The 25,845-nt window shown below is 39.0% G+C and overlaps 2 protein-coding genes across 64 annotated transcripts in view; one reads left to right on the forward strand and one right to left on the reverse strand.

Annotated features, from left to right (window-relative positions):
• Positions 1 to 25,845, reverse strand: part of LOC139967080 (uncharacterized) — a 354,423-nt gene that overhangs the window by 2,360 nt on the left and 326,218 nt on the right. For 28 of the 36 annotated variants that reach the window (XR_011792873.1, XR_011792869.1, XR_011792865.1 and 25 more), the window contains 2 exons: positions 1,277 to 1,446; positions 327 to 477 (listed from right to left, as the gene is read on the reverse strand). Coding sequence is in view for 4 of the 36 variants with exons in the window: in XM_071970799.1 (XP_071826900.1) it covers positions 327 to 455; positions 1,277 to 1,446 (299 nt within the window). In the remaining 32 variants the exon portion in view is untranslated. Of the gene's footprint in view, positions 1 to 326; positions 478 to 1,276; positions 1,447 to 8,095; positions 8,378 to 9,660; positions 9,856 to 25,845 lie in introns of those variants that run through there. The other 8 variants (XR_011792880.1, XR_011792882.1, XR_011792881.1 and 5 more) reach the window with 3 other exon arrangements.
• LOC139967074 (uncharacterized) overlaps positions 14,029 to 25,845 on the forward strand; it is a 47,984-nt gene continuing 36,167 nt past the window's right edge. For 7 of the 28 annotated variants that reach the window (XM_071970765.1, XM_071970770.1, XM_071970771.1 and 4 more), the window contains exons 1-6: positions 14,204 to 14,502; positions 16,116 to 16,297; positions 17,274 to 17,564; positions 19,597 to 19,810; positions 20,536 to 22,757; positions 23,000 to 23,257. The gene's annotated coding sequence lies outside the window, so the exon portion shown is untranslated. Of the gene's footprint in view, positions 14,503 to 14,566; positions 14,757 to 14,787; positions 15,984 to 16,115; positions 16,298 to 17,273; positions 17,565 to 19,596; positions 19,811 to 20,535; positions 22,758 to 22,999; positions 23,258 to 25,845 lie in introns of those variants that run through there. The other 21 variants (XR_011792841.1, XR_011792842.1, XR_011792843.1 and 18 more) reach the window with 15 other exon arrangements.

Genomic DNA, 25,845 nt, shown 5'->3' on the forward strand with positions numbered 1-25,845 from the left:
GACGAGATCATAATTTAAATTCAAACCCAACAGAAACGCACCTGTCTATGCATGTGATGTATCGAGTGGACCATAGTATGGTCTCTCATAGCTTACCTGTACATACATACAGACACACACATACATACTATAGCCAACTTATTTTAAGTTTTAAGAGGGTTGTACTGGGTTAAGAGAGAGGAAGCTGGAGAATACAGGACTAAAATGAATTGTAAGATCACAATCCACAGCTAGGTTATGTAGCTGTGTCTTGAACAGGAAGAATGACAACGACCTTCCATCTCTCTCTCTCCACCAGTAAGTGGTACGCTCTAGCAGACTATTACCTCCGTGAATGGTCACAGTCTTAGTTGTAATTTTCTGTGTTCCGATCTTCTCTCCATCCTCACTCTCCTCCTTGGTTTCTTTAATTTCAGTCTCCTCGGCTTGCACGATCAGCTCAATCTCCTTCACATCTTGAAGAGGACATCTTCACATCTGGAAGAGGAGAGAAAAGTAGATCTATGAGTGAGAGATGATGATGATGATGATGTAAGTAATCCATCGACTGAGAGTGGGTCAACACCACCCTCCAGAGGTGTGACGACAGACCATTCTATTTCAGCCTACAAGCAGGGTATAAGCTAGGGTGATGGTGTAAGTAGGTAGCAGTGGTGGTGGGGGGGGGTTGGGATGATAGCGGAGTTAAGCAGAATTGGAGTGGGAGGGTAGGAGCATGATTTTAATGTGGTGGGATGGGAAGGGGGGTAGCATGATTTAAGCCAGAAATGGAACTGCTGAGGAGAGATTCAAATCTGTGTTGCGGAGGAGGAAACGTATGGAGATGGGTTTTCTCACTCTCCTCTCAGTGTTTTACAGAATTGGAGTGGGAGGGTAGGAGCAGGATTTTAATGTGGTGGGATGGGGAGGGGGGTAGCATGATTTAAGCCAGAAATGGAACTGCTGAGGAGAGATTCAAATCTGTGTTGCGGAGGAGGAAACGTACAGAGATGGGTTTTCTCACTCTCCTTGAAGAGTGAAACAGACAGACTTATCATGATAACATCTAAAGTAGGGTGTAAATCTGTCTTTCATGGCAGTTCCCTTTCTTTGGTAGGGGTAGGGAAAGAGAAGGGGGGACAAGAGCTGAAAGGTCATAGACCCAAGCCGTGTCAGTGAGCCCTCATATCAGACCAATATGCCCACCCCCTGGACCCCCCACCCCACCCACCAAAAAAAACCTGGATAAAACAATTGAAAAAATATCTACAGGACTTGTAAAATGAGATGAACAAACCTTGACCAGTTTTGTCTGCAATTTCTTTCTTGTAATCAAGGATTTCTCTCTCTGACATCGACGTGAATGGATTGGGAGCATAGGCCGTGTACAGTACAGCCTCGTCTTGGTACTCCCTCTGGATAATTCCTTTAAGACTTGGCATAGACTTGAGCGTTCGGGTCAATTGGCTGAGGAGGGCAAAATCAAGGAAGACGAGGTGTGAGCTGTTAATTCATATTTATAAAAACCTCTGTTGTGTTTCTCTCGTCCCTCTTTTGACCAAGACAAGAATCAGCAGAGGATGAAACCATTCATCACATTTGTCAGTTTAATTTTCTCAATGTGTAATATAATATAATATAATTACAACTTCTGTGTTATATGTGCTTAATATAAAATTAACTCATACCTCTTCCATTTGTAATATATATATAAAGGCGGCCATCAAGGCATGAAAATATGACACCAAATATTGCAGAAAGACTGTCAAATATACATCCCTCTCTCAAGATGGAAAGCAGAAATGTGATAGTATTAGTTTTGATATAATGTACATCATAATCATAATTATATAGATACGTGCATTATAGGTTTAATAATTCCTATCAACTTTACACTTGCATATATGTTCAAGCTTCACTGAGATGATAGCAAAGAGCAATAAAAAGTAAAACTTGTAACTCTTGACAGGAGGAACTCTAAACAGGTAAATTTGTCAACAACAGGTTGGAAGAAAGACTTGACCCAGTGACAAAATGTTGTAACGGTTTGACCGTCACAAACGCCCATTACGATAATTACGACCAATTTTAACTAAAGGCAACTGTACTGCTATCTCTTTGTTTCATAGTCTCCTTTTAAATTTCTTGTTTGTTAACTCTTCTCTCAACAGTTCAAAGAAGCTTGTCTCATTTAATAACAATGGCTTTTAAGAGTCCAAGGAAGTAGAGGAAAAGAATGCCACAAAATGTGACAACTTAACATGGTCCTGGAGTGAATGCTGATTGGTCAAATCATACAGAAGATGAAAGCATTGTACATTAAGCAGGTCATGCAGAACAACACTGACCACAAAACTTGATATTGTTGGATAGTTACTTAGCACCACCAAATAATCTGTTTACGATATTGTTTGATATATGTTAATTTATGCATACCTTAATTTGAATAGTATGGTTTGTGTTATTTAATGTCTACCAAGGTTTCTGGGAGAACACTTTCTTGTTAATAGCTCACAATACATTACGTTAACCGTTTAGACGGATCAATTGCGTTATAGTGTTTTGTCAATGAAGTTTTCATATCAGTTTGTTAGGTTGTCCCGGGACCGACACAACAGATATGGCGTGACATCTCCCTCATTTCAGCCCCCTCTGATGGCCAACGATTTCCCATCCTCCACCCCATCCCAACCCAAGTGAAAACTTCAATGTGAAGGGGAAATATTACCAGAATTTGTCCTAAAAAATGTTATTATTCAAAAAAATTGAAATTTGTATTCATATTATATTATAACAAATATTTGGAATAATAACTTTGAAAGTATAAAGTAAATCTGAGTGCATGCATGCCAAAAAAAAATGAAGAAAAAAAAAAAGGAATAAATGAAAACCTAAAATGTGAGCAGGCACAGGCAAAACAGTTAATGTACAGATAAATAAAAGTAGGAAGAATACAGAACCAAAACCAAAAAGAAACCTTAATAGAGAAATGAACAAAAGCACTTTAAGTATTGAGATTTGGGCTGCTTGAATGAAGTGCTTGAATGCAGGAAATTTTTATTGACAATGCACATTTATTGGTTTGTTTTTAACTCCTTCTGTTCTGCTTAAATAGGCCGCACAACATACGTAAAGGCATTATTGTTTTTATAACCATTTCCACAGCTGTTTGTCTGGACTGGAAAGTGATAACGAAAAAACGGTGAAACCGTTTTTTTTTTTGGAGAGACAAATTAATTTCAAGAGTAATATTTCGATTCTTTGACCAGTGCTAAAAAGTGTTAAAGATCCGCCACGGCTGGATTGTATGCGTTCAACTTGCCAAGATAACTTCCTCCACAGGTTTGGTTAAATTACTGTTAATCAATCATTTCAGTTGCCCTGAATTCTTCTGAAAGCCTTGGATTCATTAATTACAAAATTTCAATATCAGGAAGACAATTGCTGTTTTCTCTTTTGGTCTTCATTTGTGCACTTGTACACTCATTTGTGTGTTGAAGTCACCCAGGCGGACTTGACAAACTTGATGTTGCATAGCAACTAACAGCGCTCTCAGAAGACACTGTGAGTTACTATGTGAAACTGTGACTACAATTTGACCATACCCTGTCTGATCCCACGAAAATTGCATGTAAGCAGGCACCTGGATAACTGTTAGACAAGATTTGGTGTCATATTACCATCAAATGAATGTTTTCTTATTTTTGTGTCTTTATCATCTCTCTGTCTTTCAATTCACAGGGGTTTGAACTTTTGAACCATCCTGATACACCCACAATAACATATTGACAGTGAAACTTAATTCTCCGATGGCACTGTGACGAGAACGCAAAAAATAGTGTTACAGGTAATAAAAATGATTGCAATGTTTGGGAAAAATGAAAGATATAAGAAAAACTTCCCAGAATTTATGTAGTTTGCACGACTGAATTTCTGTGCCATGCAATAATTACCAGAACTGCAACTGATGTGTCTTAACTTCCAGATTGGGTTTGCTTCTCTTTGGAGTAGTACATTCAATTTTTCAATGTTCAGATCAGAAGCAACTTAATTGGAAAATGATAGCCTTTTTTCCGCTTCAAGTTTCCCTTCAAAATGATAAGCATTTCCTTGTTCTTTTTCTATGGTTTTAATTTTGCATCAATCTTGATGCAGTTGAAATTTCTTGATGTAGTTGAAAACATTATTTGTCTGTTTTTGCTTTTTCAAAATTTTGTTGAAAACTGATTGGTTAATGTTTTTCTATAAATATTGAAGACTTCAAAAAAAGAAATTATCCTGCATTTAAAATTGTCTGAGCACCGGTTTGAACATCTGAGCACCACCCTAGCATTGTTAAGCATTGTTTTGCTGCAAGCGTGTAAAGGAAAAGCATTTTACAGCACGTGGGTTGTGTTTTCGTCTTTTTAGCTTTGGTATACATTTTTTCATAGGCCAAAGACAGAGAGCATAAAATCCAAGAAATAGAGAGTTTGTTGAGGGTATTCAAACCACATTGACTACTGGCAGTCAAACCTGCAATCAGTAGAGTGGCTGGTAGCAATTCACTTCTTGTTTAAATAACCTGTTTCTGGTCAAGTAGCTACTGGATAGTTCCCTAAAAACACTTTGATGAGTTTTATTTCAGCGCCTTCGAAATGGGTGCAATTAGCCCGTAAATATATGATGCTTGGGATGGCAAAACATGGATGGGACAGATATTGAGACTTTCATATTTAGAGAGGACAGAAACAAACAAACAAGCAGAGACTTAAAGTTGAATCCAGATGTCCTTTTATCACTGAATGGAGAATCGGTTGAGAGAGCATTTCAGAGACAAAGCCTGAATTGAAAGCTAAAAGATCAATCAATTTTGTGGAGTAGCATTTAACCTACTACACTTTATATTCAATTCCAATTACCACCAGGTGAACGCAATATTATGCAATATTTCCATACGAAACCCTTGGTGTATTTCTCCCCCTCCAACCCACGCCCAAAGAGGTGCAACTTCACATGGCTAATTAGCCTGATCACCTCTGTCCCTTTTGCTATATGCAAAGTAAAGTAAGACATCTTGATTGTCTCTTACATTTGATCTATCTGTGGTTTTAAGAATTTTGCATATTTTTAATATTCAGGGTGGCATTTAACCCCTCCCCCCACTTCCCCAAACCCATCACCCTCCACCACCAAGAAAAATGAAAATGGATAAAGGAAACAGGGTGAGAGAGAACTTCAGTTTCTACTGATGTTTGAGGCTCATAGATAATACGGAAACCTCAAGTCTGCAATATAAATCCACCGTGACAAAATGATGATATTTCTTTGCCCAACAGCAACAACAAAGAAATGCCCAAAAAGATGGCTGAATTAAGAAAGAAAACAGTTTCTCCTTTCTCCCCTCTTTTTGGTCGAGGCAATTTTGGGGGATTTAGTTTAAGGAGATTGAAGAAAGACAGGGTTTAAAGGTGACATGCACTACTGTAATTTGACTAAAAGTGGAGCTATATTCCAAGCAGGCAATTTAGATTAAAGGAGCACTTTTCCCCCAATTTTTTTTTTTTAACTGTTTGTAAGCCAAACACTAAAGCTAGAAACAGTAAAAACATGGTAAAGACTAACGCTAACAGCTAATATGGACATAGTCGGAGGTTAAAGTTTCCTTTTTGTGTAATTTCTATCATTTAAACATCGATTATGTTCGTATTTGATATGTTATACATAGTTTGGTTTTTTATTGAGATTTTTCAAGCTGAATACTACTTTAACTGAACAATAAACATACAGTCTGGCAGGATCACAACCGATGTTTTCAGAAAATCTGGCAAATCAAAAATAATATTCTTTGAGAATCTCCTGGGTATTTATTCTCTAAACTATAGTTTCATTATGAAATTATCTTCTGGTATTTTTTCTTTCTTTCTGATGTTCAGCAAAGATACACACATTACCGTAAAAACATTGTTTCATGCAAAAAGAGGGTGAAAGTGAAGCTTACGAAAACATTATCACTTCAAAAATAATTTCAAAACAAACACTCAATTTAAAAGAAAACAAAAGCTGCAGGCAAGTCTTTCAAACATGTGAGTCTAGTCAAACCAATCCTAAAACAACTGAAATTTGGGGGTGGGGATAGGTGGGGGATAGAGGTTGGGTAGAACAGCACTGATCAAACCGAGTTCACCAACAAAAAGCAGAGCATTGATTTATGGAAACTCACATAATAGGTCACATGTTTTCTACACTTAAACCCAATCACTTTGTGTAATCATTAATGAAGAATATCAAAACAAGCCGTAACTCAAAGATATTTGTTTCCGAGTAAGCTGACTTAAGTAAGTTAAGATTGATCAATTAATTTGATCTTATCAATGGAAGTTTGTTCAACCTATTGATTTTAACCCTTGCAACCCTTGCAAAGTGCAACTCCAGTGGCATGTCCAAGTACTAGCTTCAGTGTCAGTTTACCCACACATTTCACTAGGTGGAGTGGGGTGGGTGGGAGTAGGGGAAGTGGCTCATTTCTCAACTTTTCCCCTTAGCACATGTACTTTCTTGAGGTACATTCACTAATATGACCTACATAGAACCTAACAGCAGGGATGTCGAGACCATTCGTAAATTTCACCACACTTTAATAAGTACACATGAATCGTATCCTAACCACTGTCACACCAGGCACATTGATAAAACAAAATTGCCCCACCCCCCTCCCTTTTATTTTCTCTCTTTCTATTACTTAGTGCTTGTTTTGGATTAATGATGAAGATTTTTTTTTTAAATTCTAAGCAAGGATACTTAAGTTTTTGGCAGCCCATTGGTAGGTGCGGTCAAGATTAAAGCTTAATCAAATAACATAAAAACAATTGTTGGGATTGGGGGATAGGCCAGCCAAGCTATTACTACAGACTTACTATTCTTAAGTTAAATGGTACCTTGATCAAGCTTTACCATATTATTAGATCTTGATCAATGTTTACAATATTATATTCCAAGAATTTTCAGTTGGCTGCATTTTTTCTGTTAATTTTCCACGATTTTCCCTGTTATGTGAAACAATACACTTTATTGATGAGAGGGTCGTCTGGCTGATACAGGTGGTTTACTCTCGAACCAGTGTAAAAGCTTAAATGAAACAGGACACTGTTGTGCTGGTATGAGACGTGTTAGAACACAACAGGTAGCGAGGGTGCTTTATTCCGTCCTTGTCTACAGTAGCATACCCGTACAACTGCTGTGTAACCCTACACCAACTTATTACGATCTTGTCCATGAAACAAAAAACCTTATCAGCTGACATACTACCGAACCTAGTAGGTATACTTTATACTGGTACGCAAATCATGAAAATCTATAAACAGAAATAGGAGGGTGGCTCTGCTCTTCGTAATCTAAAACAAGAGATGCTGTAGTTTAGAAATGTAAGCTTTGGTACCTTTAAGAATGTGGACTTAATAAATAAATGCAGAGAGGGTGGGGGGTTCTTACAGCAAATTGTTGAGACTTGCTAAGGGTCTACTGTGTGAAAAATGATCCTGAGTGGGAAGGGGTTGGGGCGGGATGGTATGAAAATATACACCCACCCCGCTTCAACCTGACATAAAAATACAAAAGTAGTAAATAGCATAACTTAAAAAACGTTTCTTGGGAGAACCCTCCATACATGTGGAAAACGCTCCCTACAAGGGGAAAACCCTACCTAAGTGGGAAGTCCGCTTCAACGAATCACCACTCTTGGGGTCCTTGTCACCTACCCACTGTGAAATGTAACGAGAGAGAAGAGTTGTGGATGACACATAATCACACTGTCCAGAATGGTGACAAACCCGCTTCCCCCCCCCCCCCCCCCAACAACCCTTCTATCCCTGTTCTCCCTGTGAAAAGATCAAACATTTGCTAAATAAATAGCAAAACACAAAGGATGACTAACTTCTGATAATTCCATCTGTAGGACATTTTAGATTTTTTTGTTTCTGAAGTGCTAAAATCAAAACATTTTCATCACCTTGGCAAGTGCCTCTTCGATGTCTTGAATTGTCAAAGTCGCCATATTGCCCAAAATTAAGGATTGTGTCGAGAGATTCTGTCAAAGGGATGATGTGCCTACCACCAATTACATGTCACTACTACTCACTTTTATCTTCGTCTTGTAGCCCTCGTCTTCCCCTTCCCCTTCCTCTCCCCAGTTGGCGTACTCTTGGGCTACCTCCACCTTGGAGTATGTGTTTGGCTTGTTCAGCCATCTGTCTTCTCGCCGGCCTGCCTCCTGTTCAACATCTTGATCGGTGACTGGTATTTGCTCTTCTCAAATTCGTTGTCATAGATGTAGGTGAAGTTGGTGGAGGCGGCTGTGCACGCAACGTCGCTCTTGGGCTTCAGTTCGTGTCTCACAAATGGCTGGCGGTACACTGTAACCCTGTCACAAATTAAAAAAGTTCCTGCGATCAAATATTTGTGATGGGTGCAGATCTATGTCACTCTTACATCAAACATCAGCAACACAACATTCTTCCATCTTTGTCTTCTTTGCGGTTTTACTCATCAAATGATTACATATCAAGTCTTCCACAAGTATCTCTTTGCAACTCTCACACATTTGCTGTCTTTAGAACTGTACAGTACAGTATATGTTCTAAAGTTCTAGTTCAAAAATGTTATGCCGAATATTGATGCTACTTTGTGACTTTTGCAGTTTAAGACAAAGACATCTGGTAAAACTACTATTAGCAAACATGAAAAGGTCAGTGAAGGATAAATTGGCAAAACGATGCACAATCTTGAAAACCTGAATCAAGTCACCACGTAACCTCCAGTGTGGTGGGATTCAACAGTTTTAGCCGCCTATAATTAGGGGCACCCTTTAAGGAAGTAATCACTCTAGCAGGCCCTCCTCTGGACCTTTTCGAGTACTTCCTTATCCTTAGCAAAATATGGGTTCCAAGCCTGCACAGCATACTCCATATGAGGCCTAGCCAACTGCTTATAAAGCCTAACAACTATATGTCCTCTTTCAGAAAACTTAAGTTCCTCTTGATTATACCTAAAACCATATAACCTCTTGTAGCAGCTTCGAGACAATGTTTATAAGGTTTCAGAGATGAGTCAATGTAGATACCTAGGTCTCTTTCAACAAGGACCTCCTGTAACTTCTCACCATTAAGATTGTACTGTACAGTAGGTATACTTTTGGTAACTTCTATCAATATGCATCATCTTGCATTTATCAATATTATAAAGCATTTGCCATCCCTGACTCCTGAGACCCGAAAAAAACTTATCCAAATCCATTTGAAATTTCTCAATCTCTGAATTGCTTTTGAAAGAGACCTCAGAAGAATAGTTTGGTGCCATCAGCAAACTTCTTAGCTGTACACAAAATATCTCCGTCAATGTCATTCATATAGCCTCTAGGCAACAAAACACAAGGGACCCAAATAGACCCTTGTGGAACCCCACTAGTAACGTCCTGCCGATAGCAACATTAACAATGCAAGCATGCATCGTTATGTTATGCAACACCACATTCATGCGAGTCTGTTCATTCTTAATTATGGCTGCAGCCTAGGCCTAGTGTTAATATTCTGACTGACATTGATTCAACTACTAGTTGTAGCCTACGCAGTGTAGGTTGTCGTCCTAGCCTATCGTTACAAGTTCACTAGCTAATAATCAAATAGCACCTGCATTAATACTACTTACTTAATCAGACCTGTCAACTCTCCCGGTTTTACAGTTTTTACCCGAATCTCCCGGCCTCCCGGTTTCTTATTCTGTTCTCCCGGTTTTTTAATGTTTCATCACTTGCGACATTTCTGAAAATAGCCAACAGTTAGTCCTATGCTTATTGCGTAATAAGTGTAATCTAAAAATTGATTGTTTACTAACACGTTACGACTGACACAGTGCTGTGCGGGACTCTCGACCAATAGCAGGCTGCTTTGTCAGTTCTCGGATTTCACGCAAGGATTGTACGTTGGTAGAGTCCTGAAGGTAACATACGCCCATTAAAAAGCCCCATTGACTTACACACTAAATCACAAAAGTAATGTGGTCTCTAAGTCTAGACAGAAGTTTTCACTAGCTAAACGCTACCCATCACCGGATAGCTGACAAGTTGGCCTTTCATGGCACCATCAATTTTCCCTACCATGAACTTGAAAACTTTTTGCTATCCGAGCCGGAAGTTGTCGTCACTTGTAAACAAACCTCTTCACTCAGTGATAAACACATTTCCTACGCTGCTCCTGGGAGGCCTAAAGGAGTCTAAAATTGCCTCAATTGACCCAATTTTCTCACCACATGTACTTCCGTTCATGCTCTTCAACATGCAAGCCACAAAAAAACTAGATTATGATTGATAACAGGTCACAAAACAGGCGCGTATCCAGGATTTTCTAACCCGGGGGGCGCGAATTACTATCTAAGCGGAGCGCCACCATCGGTTGGCGCGGAGCGTACAAGAAAAGTTTTGGTTTTGATACCCCCCAGATCACCGGAAATGGCACTTCTCGGGCTTGAAAATGAGCAACCAGATGTACACTTTTGCCTGAGAACCAAGTATTTCCCAAAAGTTTTTTTTCCATCCATAACCTTTTTGAAGATTGTCACCAGTCACACATGATGTTCGACCTCATTGCATGTCCTATGGATCATTGCTTTTGTAGGTGATTCTACGTCACGGCCCACAATATCCGAAAGCCCCACTTTTCAAGGTTTTTAGCCCATTATTTGTTGAGAATTTGAAAATTCAGATTTCTCGTGAATAAAATCACTTGAAAACATACCCATAATGTTGCACAAAATTCAATCTATGGATAACCAATATAGAAAAACCTCCTTGAACCCCTAACAGACAGGTAAAAATTGCACGAGTAGAGGAAAGTATGATGAATAATGTTGCCAAGCCCCCAAATCCAATTGGGCTCCTACGCCTTTGACTACACACATAGACAGTTTTTGAGGCTGTTCATCGTGGAAAATGCATTTCAATGCTCACTGATATGATGTTATATCTGCTCTTTGCTTTACAAATTCGAACAGGCGTGTAGCGAGTAATTGCCTGTAGGCAAACTATCTAAGCGAAGCGCCACCATGAGTTGGCGCGAAGCGTACAAGAAAAATTTTGGCCGAAAATGCCTCCCAGATCGCTGGAAATGACACTTACCAGGCCTTGTAAGTTGCATCTAAGCATTGTCTATTTTGAAATTACTAGCGATGTCATAAAGAAAATTTGCTCGGGGGGGGGGCGGTCGCCCCCTTCCCGAAATGTTCCCCGACGACTCGGTCGAGTTCAAGACCAGCCACAGTTGGTTCCATATAGCACAATTCTACAATTGTTTAAGGCGTCCATACACACACACGCGTTATGATAGACCATATATAGTATTTATATAGATACATTAGTGAGAGAGGAAAAATGGAAACGTCAAAAATGGAGTGGTCGATGTAAGGGGTAGGGTGAGGCGCACACCCCTTCCGTAATCCTTGATCTGTCACTGGCTACCTGTGTATATAATAGGGATCAGCGCTTTAACTATGACTGTTCCTCTTTCTCTTCCCGAGGTCTTGGCTATCTTCTACTCCCTCCTTTTCTCCTTTTTCTCTCTTTCTTCTTTTTCTTTTCCCTTCCTTCCTCTCCTCCTTTTCTTTTTTTCCCCCTCCTTTTCCCTTTTTTCTTCTCTTTTTTTCTCTCCTCTTTTCCTTACTCGGGGGGCGCGCGCCCCCCCCTCCTGGATACGCACCTGCAAAAGATGTTCTACCGCTGCTTTTTGGCACTTTTCCTGATATAGACTCTAATAGGAGTATGCCACCTGAAGACATTACAGTATTACGGCCACTGATCTACACTCTGTGCATATGCCATGATGCACTCAGTTTAATATACACAAGTTGTAACTTGTTTGTATACGCGGTGCGGCGTACCATATGTGTGCAATTTGTATACGACGAAAAACAGTTAAGTTCTATTCCGACAAACACTTTTAAAGTATATAAATTTAAGAAATTTGAAGTGGTTGTCCCCAGGACAACCAGCTCACCAATTTTTGGTTGTCCTGCTGAAATTTTGGTCGTCCTGTAAAGCTATAGTAATTTATCTTCGGAAAAAATACTTGTTTGGGAATCCTAAGAAACCGTGAACTTGTTAAGCGATTTCATGGATTCTAGATAAGTAGCAAATTCTGTGTTTCTTTCCGCGGCCTTGTTGGATTTTATTTTCTAATATTGCTGACTGTAGCAAAGATTGTGTAAATTAGTTAGGTACATGATGTTTGCTGCAGAGCGTAACGATACAATAACCACGTGGTAAGCTGTAGGATCGTCATAGTATTGGCCAAGAGTTTCAGTTTCAGTAATGTTATTAGCTAAAAAAGTTTGCGTCCCAGGGACGCAAGCCCCCGAAAAAGTTTGCGTCTCGTAAAAAAAAAAAGCATGCGTCCCGATCGAACACCAGTTACGTTTATTGTATGACCGTACTGTACTAATACTAGTTTAGTATCACTGCCTACAAAGTATAGCTATACTTTGTGAATGTTATACACAATATTATAGGGCAGATGGCTCAGTGTCTTAGCTTCGGTGTTTGACAGGGGCGGCCCGGCCCACTCATCCTTTCGCCCACTCTGCCGTTTAAAATAAAATACCCCCAGCCCCCTCCTTCATCCGCCCTTGTACTTCCCTACTCGCCAACTTCGTAGAAGCTCCATGCTTTGACCTTGCGGCGCTACCAACAACCAAACTCTTCAAAATCGCTGCACCTACAGTGTGCATATCTCTCGCTAAATTCCACACAGTTCACGAACTTCATTTTCAACTACACGTGCGCAAATCATCAAAACCTGATCCAACATTTATCCTGGACTCTTTGCAAACAATCATCTGTGCGAAAATTACAGTAGGCCTATGTGAATAGCTTTTTACGCAATGTCGATTAAAAAAACAAACTTCATTGTTCTAAAGTACAGAAGTTTACACACGAAAGTTGCTCCAAAATAAACTTTACTGAAGCACGTGGTCAATTGAACCGCGAAAAAGTTTGCAACAGAAACTACTGTGGTATGAATGCACATTTCACATTAGCAACTCTTATTGCAGAGAAAAGAAACATACTGTGAGATAAAATATCCTTTCAGGATCAGATATGTGTGCTTCCCACAAAATTCATAGATTGTCTCAACTCATAAAATTTTCTGATCAAAACAATGATTAAAATATTACGTGATAGTCTCAGGAACAATTCAAGTGCATCTTCGTACCACCAGTGATTGCTGTCAAAATGTACGTTACAAATATGAGACAAGGCCTAACGTTATGATATTTGAGTGCACACATATGGTAGCCTAAACTCTGTTATCTCTACATAGGGGAAGTAAACGTTGCAAGTAATTGTTGTTAAACAACTTATTTCGTGTTCATTGAGCACTGAATATGCAAGAATGTTTGCAGACAATCGGTAGGGACTATTAGCCAATCAAATCACGGGAATCTTGGTAAAGCATCATTGTCTATTTTTAGCATGAAAATCTCTGTAATGAAGTTTTGGTAACCCTGTACTTTGCAGTTGATTGTTATGGATAGGAATATTTATTTTCAAACAAATTCATCGATCTGTATATAGGAGTAGGAGAACTTCTTGGTCTTGTTAGAAGAAGTTGTGTTTTTTTTAAAAGAAATAATGAAAGATATTCATACACAAATGTGTTTTGTTATGTTTTCCGTTGACCTAGTTGTGAGTATGTACTTGGTGTTTGTTTCTCAAAAAAAAAAAATGTGGTGGATGGGCGTGGTCTTTGCCCATGCGTTACTCACAGGATTAATGCACGATCGGGGGATAATGCAAGCGATGCACTAAGGGCGGAGCCCGAGTGCATCCAGCGATAGCATTAACACCCGGAGTGCATTAATCATGTGAGTAACGCACGCTAGACCGTTGATTAACCCTTATTCTATTAGCTTGAGGAAGGCCAAGCCCTCACATTGACATGGACCACTCAGACCAAGATTCATGGTATTTTCTGTTCCGTACGTTTGTCAACAGAGGCCAATCAGAGTTCAGGGTACACTACCATTTGTGTGGGGGAAAAATCATAAAACAAAACATTTTTGGTTACATATAACCAATGATTTATTAAAGTGATGCCCCGTAATTTTACCGTGCGTTACTCACAGGATTAACCACGGTCAGCTGACCTGAATGGACCAATAGGATTTAGGAATCTTTACTAAGTATGAATGAACGTGCGTATACGTCTACGTATATTATTTATTAGATGAAGGTGGAGTTTGGAATGAGAAGCTTCTTATGTGAAATGTTATTTTACGTTTAGGTTTCACGCTTGTTTCCCGTGTCTTTTTCAGTTTGTTTCACGGAACATTAACCAGCCTTTTCGAAAGTTTTTGGTTGTCCGCCGGGCAACCAATAATTCACGATTTGACAAGTTTTGGTTGCCCGGCAGGTAATTTGGTCGTCTCGGACGACCGCTAAATTTACACTATTATTATAACGGTGACGGTAAAGTTTACATGCGTCCTCTTCGCTGCTAGGTGATTATCACGTCTTATTTAAGATTTAAGAAACGACTGTTTCAAACATCTCACTAATTCTTTCGGCGATTATTCATTGAGCACATAACTTACAGTATAGGATACACACTTCGCCTGTGGTTATTCCAGGCCGTTTCGAAGGAAAGATGATTTTTGTCATAATTAATACTACTTAGGCTAGGCCTAGGCCTATCTAAGTTTACACGTAGGAGACGCTTATCCTCTATTTGGACTGGTGGTTACATTTTCGAAAGGTTATTTATACATTACATTGCATACTACAATTTATTTTTCCCGTTTTTTGCAACCCTAACACCTGCAATTAAATTGATATCATATTTTTGGTAATTCACCCAGAGAACTCTGAATTGTGTCATAAAACATGGCTTCAAATGGCGAACAACCATTTCACGTTAAAATATAACTATGCTAGGCCTGATTGGTGCAAAAATTATGATATTCTTTTAGCATGTTTGGTTGGTTGTAAAAACTCATCCCCCAAAACTGAAGCAATTGCTTATATGGTACATTATAATCAGTTGTATGCTTGAGCAAAGTTGTATGTGCATGAACAAAGTTGTTTGTTATAGGCCCCAGTTTGTTTGTCGTTTTGTTTACCCAATTGTCATAACAAATTTATATGAAAAATATAAACTTTCCACCTTTTATGGCCCTGCCTATCACAGAAGTTAACAAGCATAACCAAATCGTATCACTTAAGCTGACAGAAATAGTCTTGTCTGCATGGATTTGACGCACAATATAAAGATACAATTAATGGGGACAAACTAAAACTAATGACAGCGAATGACAATTGACTTTGTACAGGGTTAATTATCATTCCCGAATAACAGCGAATGACAGCGAATGACAACGAATGACAACGAAGGACGGTGGTGAGAAGAGATAAAATGATTAACGGAGTAAATGCGGTTATTGGTTTTCTGCGCAAAAATGATTTGAGGCAATTCGCATGTTACCTGGTTGCAGGGTTTTGATGTAATTTACGGATAGAAACCACAGGGAAAGTTTTTGTGTGAGAATGCCCCCCCCCCTTCCCTACGCCACTGTTACAGAGTAGCTCCATAACTGGCGCAAATTTTCTCCTGTTCCAGTCCCTTTTGCACCCCCCCCCCCTTAAAAAAAAAAAATTGAAATTGTTAGTTTCTAACAATTATAATATCGGAAAAATGACGTTAAATTTACTTTTTAAAATCAGACTTACAATTTCGCTTACTTAGCTTTACTTTACTAGATCTGTAAGCCACAGACTTCGCGTCCACTCGGTTTGCATGGTTTTAATATACCCACGAAGTCTGAACTGTGATATCCGGTTGAAGCAAATGTCTGTGCTGTCATTCATTTAGTCAAAGCAATTTTTTAGTGTGTACAACATATTGTCATTCGCTATGTGTAACGCAATTGTCATTCGTTTTAGTAACACCCCAATTAATGGAATATAGCCTAGCCTTCTTCTATAGGTAAGTACTGTCATACTGAATTAATAATGTCTGTAACAAATTTGTGGTTGGTGGGATATTGAAGGCCTCATGTGGCAACTACCATTTCTGCAGCCTTTTTTTTCGATCATGAATTTTCTTATCTCTTTGAAGGTGCACATCTTGGCAGAGACAAAACTAGACAGAAGATTATGTCTAGATTTTATTGGAAAAGTATCAACATGGACGTAGCCAAGTATGTGCAACATTGCAAGATGTGCCAGGGGGGTCAAATGTCATTGTCCTGTCCACTAACAAGTCTCCATAGAATTCCTGTGACTGGATTATGGAAACAGGTAAATTCTCTAGTTGTTTCAATTGTACTGGTTGTCCACAGCATGCAGTAAAGCTCAAGTTTATTTAAAGTCACTTTGTCTGGACAAATGAAATTTAAGTATAAAGGTAGTCTGTATGGGGTACACCCCTCAGTCCGACAAGTTTTCAGTCCGACAAGTTTCAGTCCGAAAATAAAATACACGTTTTCAGTCCTATATTTTCAGTCTATATAGGCCCTAAATTCTGGCTACTGTAATTGCTAGAAGTTTTCAAAAAGTACTTTCCTACAGGTTTTTAACCCTTCAAATTGTGGTCAGACATTGTAAATGAACCCACAAGATGATTGATAACCCTAGTGAGGTAAATATCCTCCAGGGTGGAAATAAAAATAGTTTAATAAATTTGACCAAAGTGACCATATTTGAATATCTGGCATATTTGGGGCCAAGACAATTGCATTTGGGTCATACAGAGGATGTTTTGAACCATTGGATCCTGGTTTAGGAAATGTTTGCTTGACGTTAATACAGACTGGCATATCACACATAAATCAAGTGAGAACCATCCTGCAAAAAGCATTAAACTTCTGGTATACCCTAACTTACTCTAATTTGATAAATTTCTTTTATTTAATTGAATTAATATGTCACAAATGTGGTATTGGCTCGTATGGTTAAAACTTTTCAGTTTTTGTAGTAAACTGTGCGATACATATGCAATGCCTAAAACATGACTTGCAAGCTTCAATAAAAGAAGTTCAGCCAGTTAGCCCATAAACATGTAATTGTCACAATAAAAGATCATCCAATTAACTCAATGCCTGAACATACTTCAGTTTTGCCCTAACAGTCTGCACTCAACTAGCATGGTGAACATTAATTATTTCTGTAGTGGAGCTTAAACATTTCCTTTCAAGATGAGAATTTATTTTATGTATGACTTTCAGTGTGGCATTCACTACCTATAATATTGCTTTCAACTTTGCATATTGCACAGATTCGGTTGCACTGATATTTTTAATATCTGACCAAGGAGGGAGTTTGTGAATGAAGTCAACAGAAGACTCCTTCACAGGTTCCAAATAGAGCACAGGGTCGCCTCTGCTTATCATCCACAAACGAATGGTTTGGTTGAGCTTTTCAACCAAACTGTAAAGAATGCCCTGAGCAAGGTAGTAAATGAAGATGGAACTAATTGGGATGACCATCTGCAAGATGTACTTTTTGGGTACAGAGTCTCTGTACATGCTTCAACAGGATACTCCCCGTTTTTTGTAATGTATGGAAGGTAAATATATCGAACTTCATTTTTAATATATAACACCTATTTTTTGGGTATTGCACATGATCGGACAAAGATAGGACTGAAGAAGCTACCTTAAATTCCTGACTATATGCTCCATAATGTGTAAAATGAAGACAGTTGTCTGAACAATATGGAGACATATTTGGGCAAACATCACCTCTTCTTTGGTTATAATGGGGATGTGTGGGAGGGGATGACTAGATGACAAAGATAATGCAGTTTGGAATTAAGTGAGTTCCTGTCATTGACATGAAAGATGCCAATAAGATTTATGTAGTCCTATAGAATGTGAAATGCATGTAAACTTTTCCTCATGCTAATCTGTCTTAAAATATGTGAAAAGGTAGGCATTATTATACCAGATTCATCAAATTTCCTTACACACAAGTTCTTGCCATGTACTGACCCTGTAGGCCTCTATGTAAATAGTGAAATGAAGTCCTGTACTGGCATTCTTTGCAGGTGCCGAGCTCCTTCAGTGCTGTATAAATAGGTCATAGTTTATTAAACATGTGCTGTCAATGTTGCAGTATTTGAGGCATATCATAGTGCAGGGGTTCCTCTAACTGGGGTACATGAACCCTCCGGGGGTGCGTGAGTCCATCCCAGCTAGGGGGTTCATGAGACGTTTCTGAAAGTCAAAACTAGAGTACTTTTTGTTGAACTAAAGTCTGATATATCGTATAAGTTAGTAATGTACAAAAGTACATACCTATCGACAACCTCTACAATATTACACTATGAACTTGATCTTGTACGAAGCACTGTTATACGTATTATAGTATAATAATGACTCAGGTCGTGTCTCGAAAAGCTGGGGGTTCGTGGACAACTCTGACATCAACAGGGGCTTTGTGGTGGGATAAAGTGAGGGAAACCCTGTCATAGTGTTATGCATCCATCAACACAATCCTTAAATGGCACCTGTGACAATTGAAATGATATGAAAGAGTGAAATGCTTTGTATGAATTCACACGGGCACACTGCCATGTTAGCTGGACAAAGAGTGCCTAGGGATGTACCCACAAGCTCAGTTATTGTTTTTTTATCTACCATTTATGTCTATAGGCTGTGCTACTGTATACAATTTTTAAAAACAACCATGCATGATGCATACAACTTAAAGCAATCTAAACCATTTGGCTGACTTAAGCTGTTAGGGATTAGGTGAAAATACAATTGTTCTTACATATATCCTGGCCTTTATCATCAGCTGTCACTGGTATTGGAATTTGTTTGGAGTGAAAAACTCTGAAAGTGCAGTATCAGAGAGTATAAATATGGACGTCAACATTATTTTCAGTTTCTTTTAACTGCACATTACACAATGAGGTCATGCAGTTATTAGATGCCTAAACATTGCCTATATATACAAACAGGTTGATCTAGAGCTTGATATGGATTGAAAGTTATTACCTGTGCATCTCATCATGAAAGTTCCGCTCTTAGGAATTCGCCCCAAATTTAACACTGCCAACACTTAAATAAAACTCAACGGCTCATTGATCTGCATGAAACCAATTAATAACAGGTTTTGTTTGTCATCCCCAACACCGACTCAAGTTTCAATTGTAGGTGCAAGCGTTTACTCAAGGCCATTGCAGATCAGTTTTGTAATCACAGAAACTGTGTTTGTAAATCATGCTGTAAATTTAGGCAAAACTGCAGATCTTTATGGCATTCCTAAAAATGATAGTTTGTCAATGCAAGAGATTAAAAAATTGTGTGATACAGTTTTGAATTTGAATGAAGCTATTGACATCTTGTACGCAGTTTTGTATTTAAGTACTATCATCCTGGTGTCAAGCAAATATACCTGATGACAAGCAGGTGTTGTCTGGTTAAGTATAATCTGCTTCTGTGTGATTGGAACAAAAATCATATCATACATCTCCTAAATAGTAACTCCCAGGCTAGAAATTTATATTACTCATACATGTATGTAACTAAAGCATGATAATACTTAAGATGTGCATAATAAGGATGCTTTGTGTTTTATGTTTCAAATGTCAGTGCTCTCCATACATTTATAGAGAAACCAAAGCTTCCATGCAACTATGCAGCTACTACAGATGGCCCAAGTGAAGCTGCACCACATGCCAGTGAGGCCACCCCTGAGGACATGGCAGCAAATTTACAAGAGTGGAGGTTCACAAAACTCTAATGAAGATCATCCAGAAACCTCAGGAGGGGCAGAAGAGGAATAACGATGAGATGTAAGCAAAAGGCAAGTATTCTGCAATTAACTTTAATTATTTGTTGTCACCCCGACCCAGAAGGGATGATTGATTTCCATGTAACTAACATATAACTCTTTTATTAGTCTGGAGAATATCGGTAGTGTGGATACACATTTTCTTGACTACTGATATTTCTTTTAGGAATGATTGTATGCCAAACAATGCATTAGTGTTGAAATTCTCAACTAAAAAGTGAATTAAGAGTTTGTAGCAATTGAAACAGCATTGCTTTGTATAATGATCTCCTCAATATACCTGCCTAAAAACTATTTCAGTTAAAAGTAAAATGTTGAATTGCAAAGGGTTGAAGCAATGGAGGTTAAATGTTCCTTTTTTAAATGCATCACTCCTATGATATTACCCTTTAGTTTCCCTTTAGACAGCTGCTATGGGACGGTAACTGTCATTACTATGACGTGAATGCTCTTTGGCAGTTAGCTGGTTAGGTCATTGCAGAATATAGTTGTTGATAATTTTCACTGAATGTTTGTTGAGTGTACCATTTTGCAAAGTGAAGTAAGATGGAAGCCATCATTATCTACTGTGAATCATGTTGTATCCATGATGTAGCTTTGCCTGAGTTATGTGAGTCACTAATTATACATGTTCTTTGCAGCCCTATCTCACCACACAGCAAAAAAAAATTCTTTTATTGAATTGAATTTTGTAAAAAACATTTTAGAATAACTTGTTCTCCAAAAACTTCCCACAGCATTTTAATATTGGAGATGCAGTCATGCTGAAGAATGGGCGTAAGGAAGGACGAAAAGGGGCTAAACTGAAGAAATGGTGGAATGGGCCATACACAGTCCATGAAGTTCCCCCAAAAGGGCTATATAGGCTACAAAATAAAAATGGGGAAGTAATGAAGAAAAAGGCTAATAGCATCCATCTCAAGGAATTCTTCAAGGAGAATGGTAATTTATTTCAGTAATTAGAAGCTATCTGTACATTGTGTTGTCATCTGCTGTGACTAAATTTGATCATGTGTTTTGTTTAAATGGTACAGAAATGCTTACACATGCAAGGTCACAGGCTATAGTGCAGTAAACATATTTAAACAGCCAACATTTACTCAAAACATGCTAATGTGATATTTGAACAAAACAGGTTAATATTTTGTTCTAGTTATTTTAATCAAGATACATTTTGCATCCCTAGTCTTAAACCAATACACAAAGGACAAGGGATTATACAAATGCAAAGCTCTAGGTGTTGTTTGCCACTGGGACTGCATTGAATGTAAATGTTTGCTCATATACAAAATCAACAGTAAATATGAACAAAAAGTGCTCTCCGTTTAATGGAATTCAGATTATTCATTCTATGGCCCCTTTCATATCTCATCTAGAACAAGCTTGTTCATCCAGAGGTAAAACAGTAAGTAGATGCCTGCTGTTTGAATGTATGTAAGGCATGCCTTCAGAACAACTAATTAACATGAATTTGTTTTTCCAAGCAGTGTTCATCCCACATTATAGTTGTTGATGCATGATTTCTAATTTGCACATTGACAAAACAGGTATGTTATTCATTCAGAAACAGTCAAATGAAGTATGATTACATCTAAACTTTAAAAAAATCATACTACATGCAGACAAGGCAAGTAGATTTAACTGTAGTGAAACATCTCTTAGTGCCTATTCCCTTCACATCATTAAATTAGTAATCATCTTTAAGTGACAGTTGTGCTTTTTTCTTGTAAATATATTTCAGTAGTTATAAATGTTACATCATCTCTTACCTCCTCATAATGCAATTTGACTCAATGTATCATCGTTTTTTGCCAAGTGAAGTCTAACACACTCTTAAACAGTTTAACAACATAATCACTTGATGTCAGTCTGTTACATATCAACTCCTTCTACCTCCACATTAGTTTACTTGTCTGTGTTATTCTTTCAACAACCACCCTATTGTAATAGAATAACTGTGGAATAAATTTCTCTTTCTCCATCTACTCAGGGATGCATTACCTGACTCTGACCCCAGTCTCATTCTGTCACATATACTTGACACTGAGATGCAAACATTTGGCATTCTCCATATGCCCCTGATCATTTTCTATTTATGCTTTACTCTTTTCATAATCTTCCTCTCATTCATCCCCTCCCAGTGATGTAGTACCCACAAAGAACTTTTTGGTACTGGTTATACTGAGTTCATGTAATTCGTACAAACAATCATTCTGTCAGGCTGTAAAAGCTGCTGCTTTTAATATAATTTTGGGTCCAAACCAATTTTTCTGTTAAACCCAGTTTCAGTTATCATTACGTGACACCTTCACAGAAACTATGAGTTTTCTGTGACACGTACAAAACATTGAATATTATGTTTATTGAGTTTTCAAGTTCCAAAAACGGACATGTTGGCATTACCAACAATGTGAAGAACTGAGCTAATTAACTTTCAAATGATGTTCACAGATCCACCTGTTGAATGCCCAAAAGATTTCAGTGTTTTAACATGTGACATGTTATTTAAGCTGGCAAACACTCTTTCTGTACTAAACAAAGTTTTATGACAAAGGCTTTCCATCCAGCAGTTATTTGAGACCTTATGAATGTGGAAAGATGGAGATGCTGGATAATGCTGCTAAAGTTACAACTGTTTGAGAATGTTTATGGTTTGATGTAGCATAGCAGACCAACATTTTTTGAGTTTTTACTTGATAGTACTGTATCTCAATCAAGCGATATAAAGTTGCTGCAGTGTAGTCTATATATGCTCATTAACTCCACATGTCATGTCGCTTCAGGGCGGCAATCCAAGCTGAGCGAGTCACATCCCCATATTTAAGTATAATTTCTATTTCTTGTAAATGTGTTTAGTTTCTTATTTCTCGAGGAGTATCAAGCAAAGGCCTCATCTGGAATGGGTCTTGATGATGCACCGAATGAAAGAGAAGCGGATGAGGGGGCAGCAGTGATCAGTGTGAGTAATATTGTACACCAATGTCTTGCCCATGAGACTGTTTAAAATGATACGTATTGGGCTATGTAAATTTTCAATCCACATTCCTTTGGTTTGGATGACAATCGTAATTACATTTGCAGTTGTGCAGGCTTGTGTGGAATTATATTTGTTTTTAATGTGTGTTTGTGATGCCCATATTCTAAAATTATAGAAGGCAAGCTTGGAAAGATGTATCATAGTATCGCCTGTTCCCTCTAAAGGTACGGAGTCTGCGGTGCGATGGCAAGAAATTGAAATATGCATTGGCAGGGTGATCAGAATCGCTCAAAATGAGCTGCGTTCTACGAAGGGACCTGTCTATGTAGAGCGACTCCAGGGAAGGGAGATCAACGCCAATTATCTTTTCAGCTGACCTGACCACTGCAGATAATCTGCGGATATCATCTTGCATGGCCCGGCCAAACCAGACAATAATCGATGACATCAGGATACTCTCGACTATTGCACGATAGAAATTGGTAAGTATACATTGATTGAATCCATACGATCTCAACTTCCGCAAAAAATAGAGACGTTGCCTAGCTTTCTTCAAGATTTCCGTACAGTTTACAGACCATGTGATATTATCGGTAATATGAGTACCAAGAAATCTAAAACTTGACACCTGCTCGACGATGTCTCCTCCGATACGTAGTGGTTGCATATCTGGCTTCTTCCTCCGAAAGTCAAAAATCATCTCTTTAGTCTTGGAAACATTAAGGAGTAGGTTGTTCTCATTACACCAATGTATGAGAGATTCAACCTGTACACGGTAAGTCGACTCATCATTGTGCGATATGAGGCCAGTGAGGGTTGTATCATCAGCAAACTTGGTCACGAGACAATTCGGGCTGTATACCTTACAATCATACGTAAAAAGTGAATAAAGTTTCGGTGAGAGAGGGCAACCCTGTGGTGTACCAGTACTCAATGTTAACACGGAAGAAACATTATTACCAATTCTAACAACCTGAGGACGATTCACAAGAAAATCTAAAATCCAATTACAAATAAAAACCGGGAGCTTGAGGTCATTGATGAGCTTAGAATGCAGTTTAAATGGGATAATAGTATTAAAAGCCGAGCTATAATCTACAAATAAAACTCTAGCATATGAATTCTTGTTCTCAAGATGCTGTAAAATTTCATGAATGTTAATAGATATTGCATCGTCCACACTTCTATTTGATCTATAGGCGAATTGGCAAGGTTCAAGGTCAGATGGCAATTTAGAGCATTAATACTTCAATACATGTTTCTCAAAAGATTTCATAATAACAGAAGTCAGTGCCACAGGTCTATAGTCCTTCAGACTGGAAGCAGAATTGTTCTTAGGAACCGGGATAATGGTTGCTTCCTTCAAACTGTTAGGAACTTTCTGCAACCTCAACGACCAGTTATAGATGTCAGTGAAAACAGTCGCGAGTGGATCACTACAGCGCCCCAACAGTCTTGGGGGGATACCATCAGGGCCGGCAGCTTTCCGTTCCTTTAGACCCTTGAACGCTCGTCTCACATCGTGTTCAGTGATCTCAAATGGTGGCAGTACATCGTCGCATGGCACGGGTATCGGACACTGGTATTCTGGCGGTCAAATCTGGTGTAGAACTCATTCAGCTGGTCGGGCAATGTGACATCATCGGTGTCAGCGGTTTTCGCGGGACCTTTGTATTGTGTGATCAGGCTCAAGTTCGACCTGAGAGCTCTAGCGTCGCCCAATTCGAACTTCTCCTCAACCTTGTCCCGGTACGCCTTCTTCGAGTCCCGGATAGCTTTCTTCAAATTTGATCTGGCCTGCCGGTAGGATTCGGGATCGGTGTTCCGAGAACGATACGCAGCGTCCTTGGCGACGAGCTTGGACCGAATGGACTCATCAAACCATGGTTTACTGTTCAGATATGACGTCACCGTTTTTGTAGGTAAACACTGTTCTTGACAAAAGCGTAAATACTCTGTCACGGCGACAGTGAATTCATCCAGATTATCGTTACTCTTGAAAACATCCCAGTCAGTCCTATCGAAACAATCAACCAACTGATCGACCGAAGACTGGGGCCAAAGGATTACCTCCTTCTTGATCGGTTTAGATTGCTTGAGTTCTTGTTTGTAGGCCGGTATGAGCAGGACTACCGAATGATCCGATTTACCAAGACTGGGGCGTTCGACAGATTTTTAGGCTGATTTAACCTTGGAGTAACAATTGTCCAGAGTTCTCCTCCTGCGAGTCGGACAAGTAACTTGTTGTTTAAAGTTAGGGAGTACGGTCCTCAAATTAGCTTTGTTGAAATCCCCGGCAACAATTGTGAAAGAGTATCCGGATCTAAATTCTCGGCTTTTGTAATGACGTTTGCGAGATCAGTAAGTGCCACCGTTGAATTGGCCCCTGGATGAATATAAACAGACGTCAAGGTCACCGATGAGAATGCCCGAGGTAGGTATAATAGCCAACATTTGATAGTCAAATGCTCAAGATCCATGGTACAGCCTCTCGAAATAGTCTTAACATCTGTGCACCATTGATTATTGATCATGAAACACACACCACCTCCCTGGAACTTCCCGGTAGCGGCCTGATCCCTATCATTACGATAAATAGAGAATCCAAGTAGTTGTACAATAGTGTCTGGGTGGGTGGGAGTCGACCATGTTTCCGTGAAACAAAAGACGTTACAGTACATATAGTCTCTCATCGTTTGAATGCGGCAGAAAAGTTCATCAGCTTTATTATGCAAGCTCCGGACGTTCGCCAAGATCATACCAGGTACCGGTGTTCTGTTCCAGCGGCGTCGTGATTTAACTAGAAGACCCCCTCTCTTACCTTGCTTACGGTTTCTGCGGCATATAGGCCTAGGCTTGTTAGGCTGGGCCGTCGGCAGGTCTCGAACACACCCTCCATTTGTTAAGTCAGCAAAAATATCAGGCTCCAAACGGTTGAGATTACCTTGAACATCAGGTCTAAGTAGAAGCAGTTCCTCCCTTGAGTATCGTAACAGTAAACAGTTCACAGATGTTAGTAGAAGGAGAAAAATCATTACAATTTTCGGAGCTCGAGCGAACACGTCACCAT

This window comes from Apostichopus japonicus, chromosome 4 (genome assembly GCF_037975245.1).
Source record: "Apostichopus japonicus isolate 1M-3 chromosome 4, ASM3797524v1, whole genome shotgun sequence".
NCBI lineage: Eukaryota > Metazoa > Echinodermata > Holothuroidea > Aspidochirotida > Stichopodidae > Apostichopus > Apostichopus japonicus.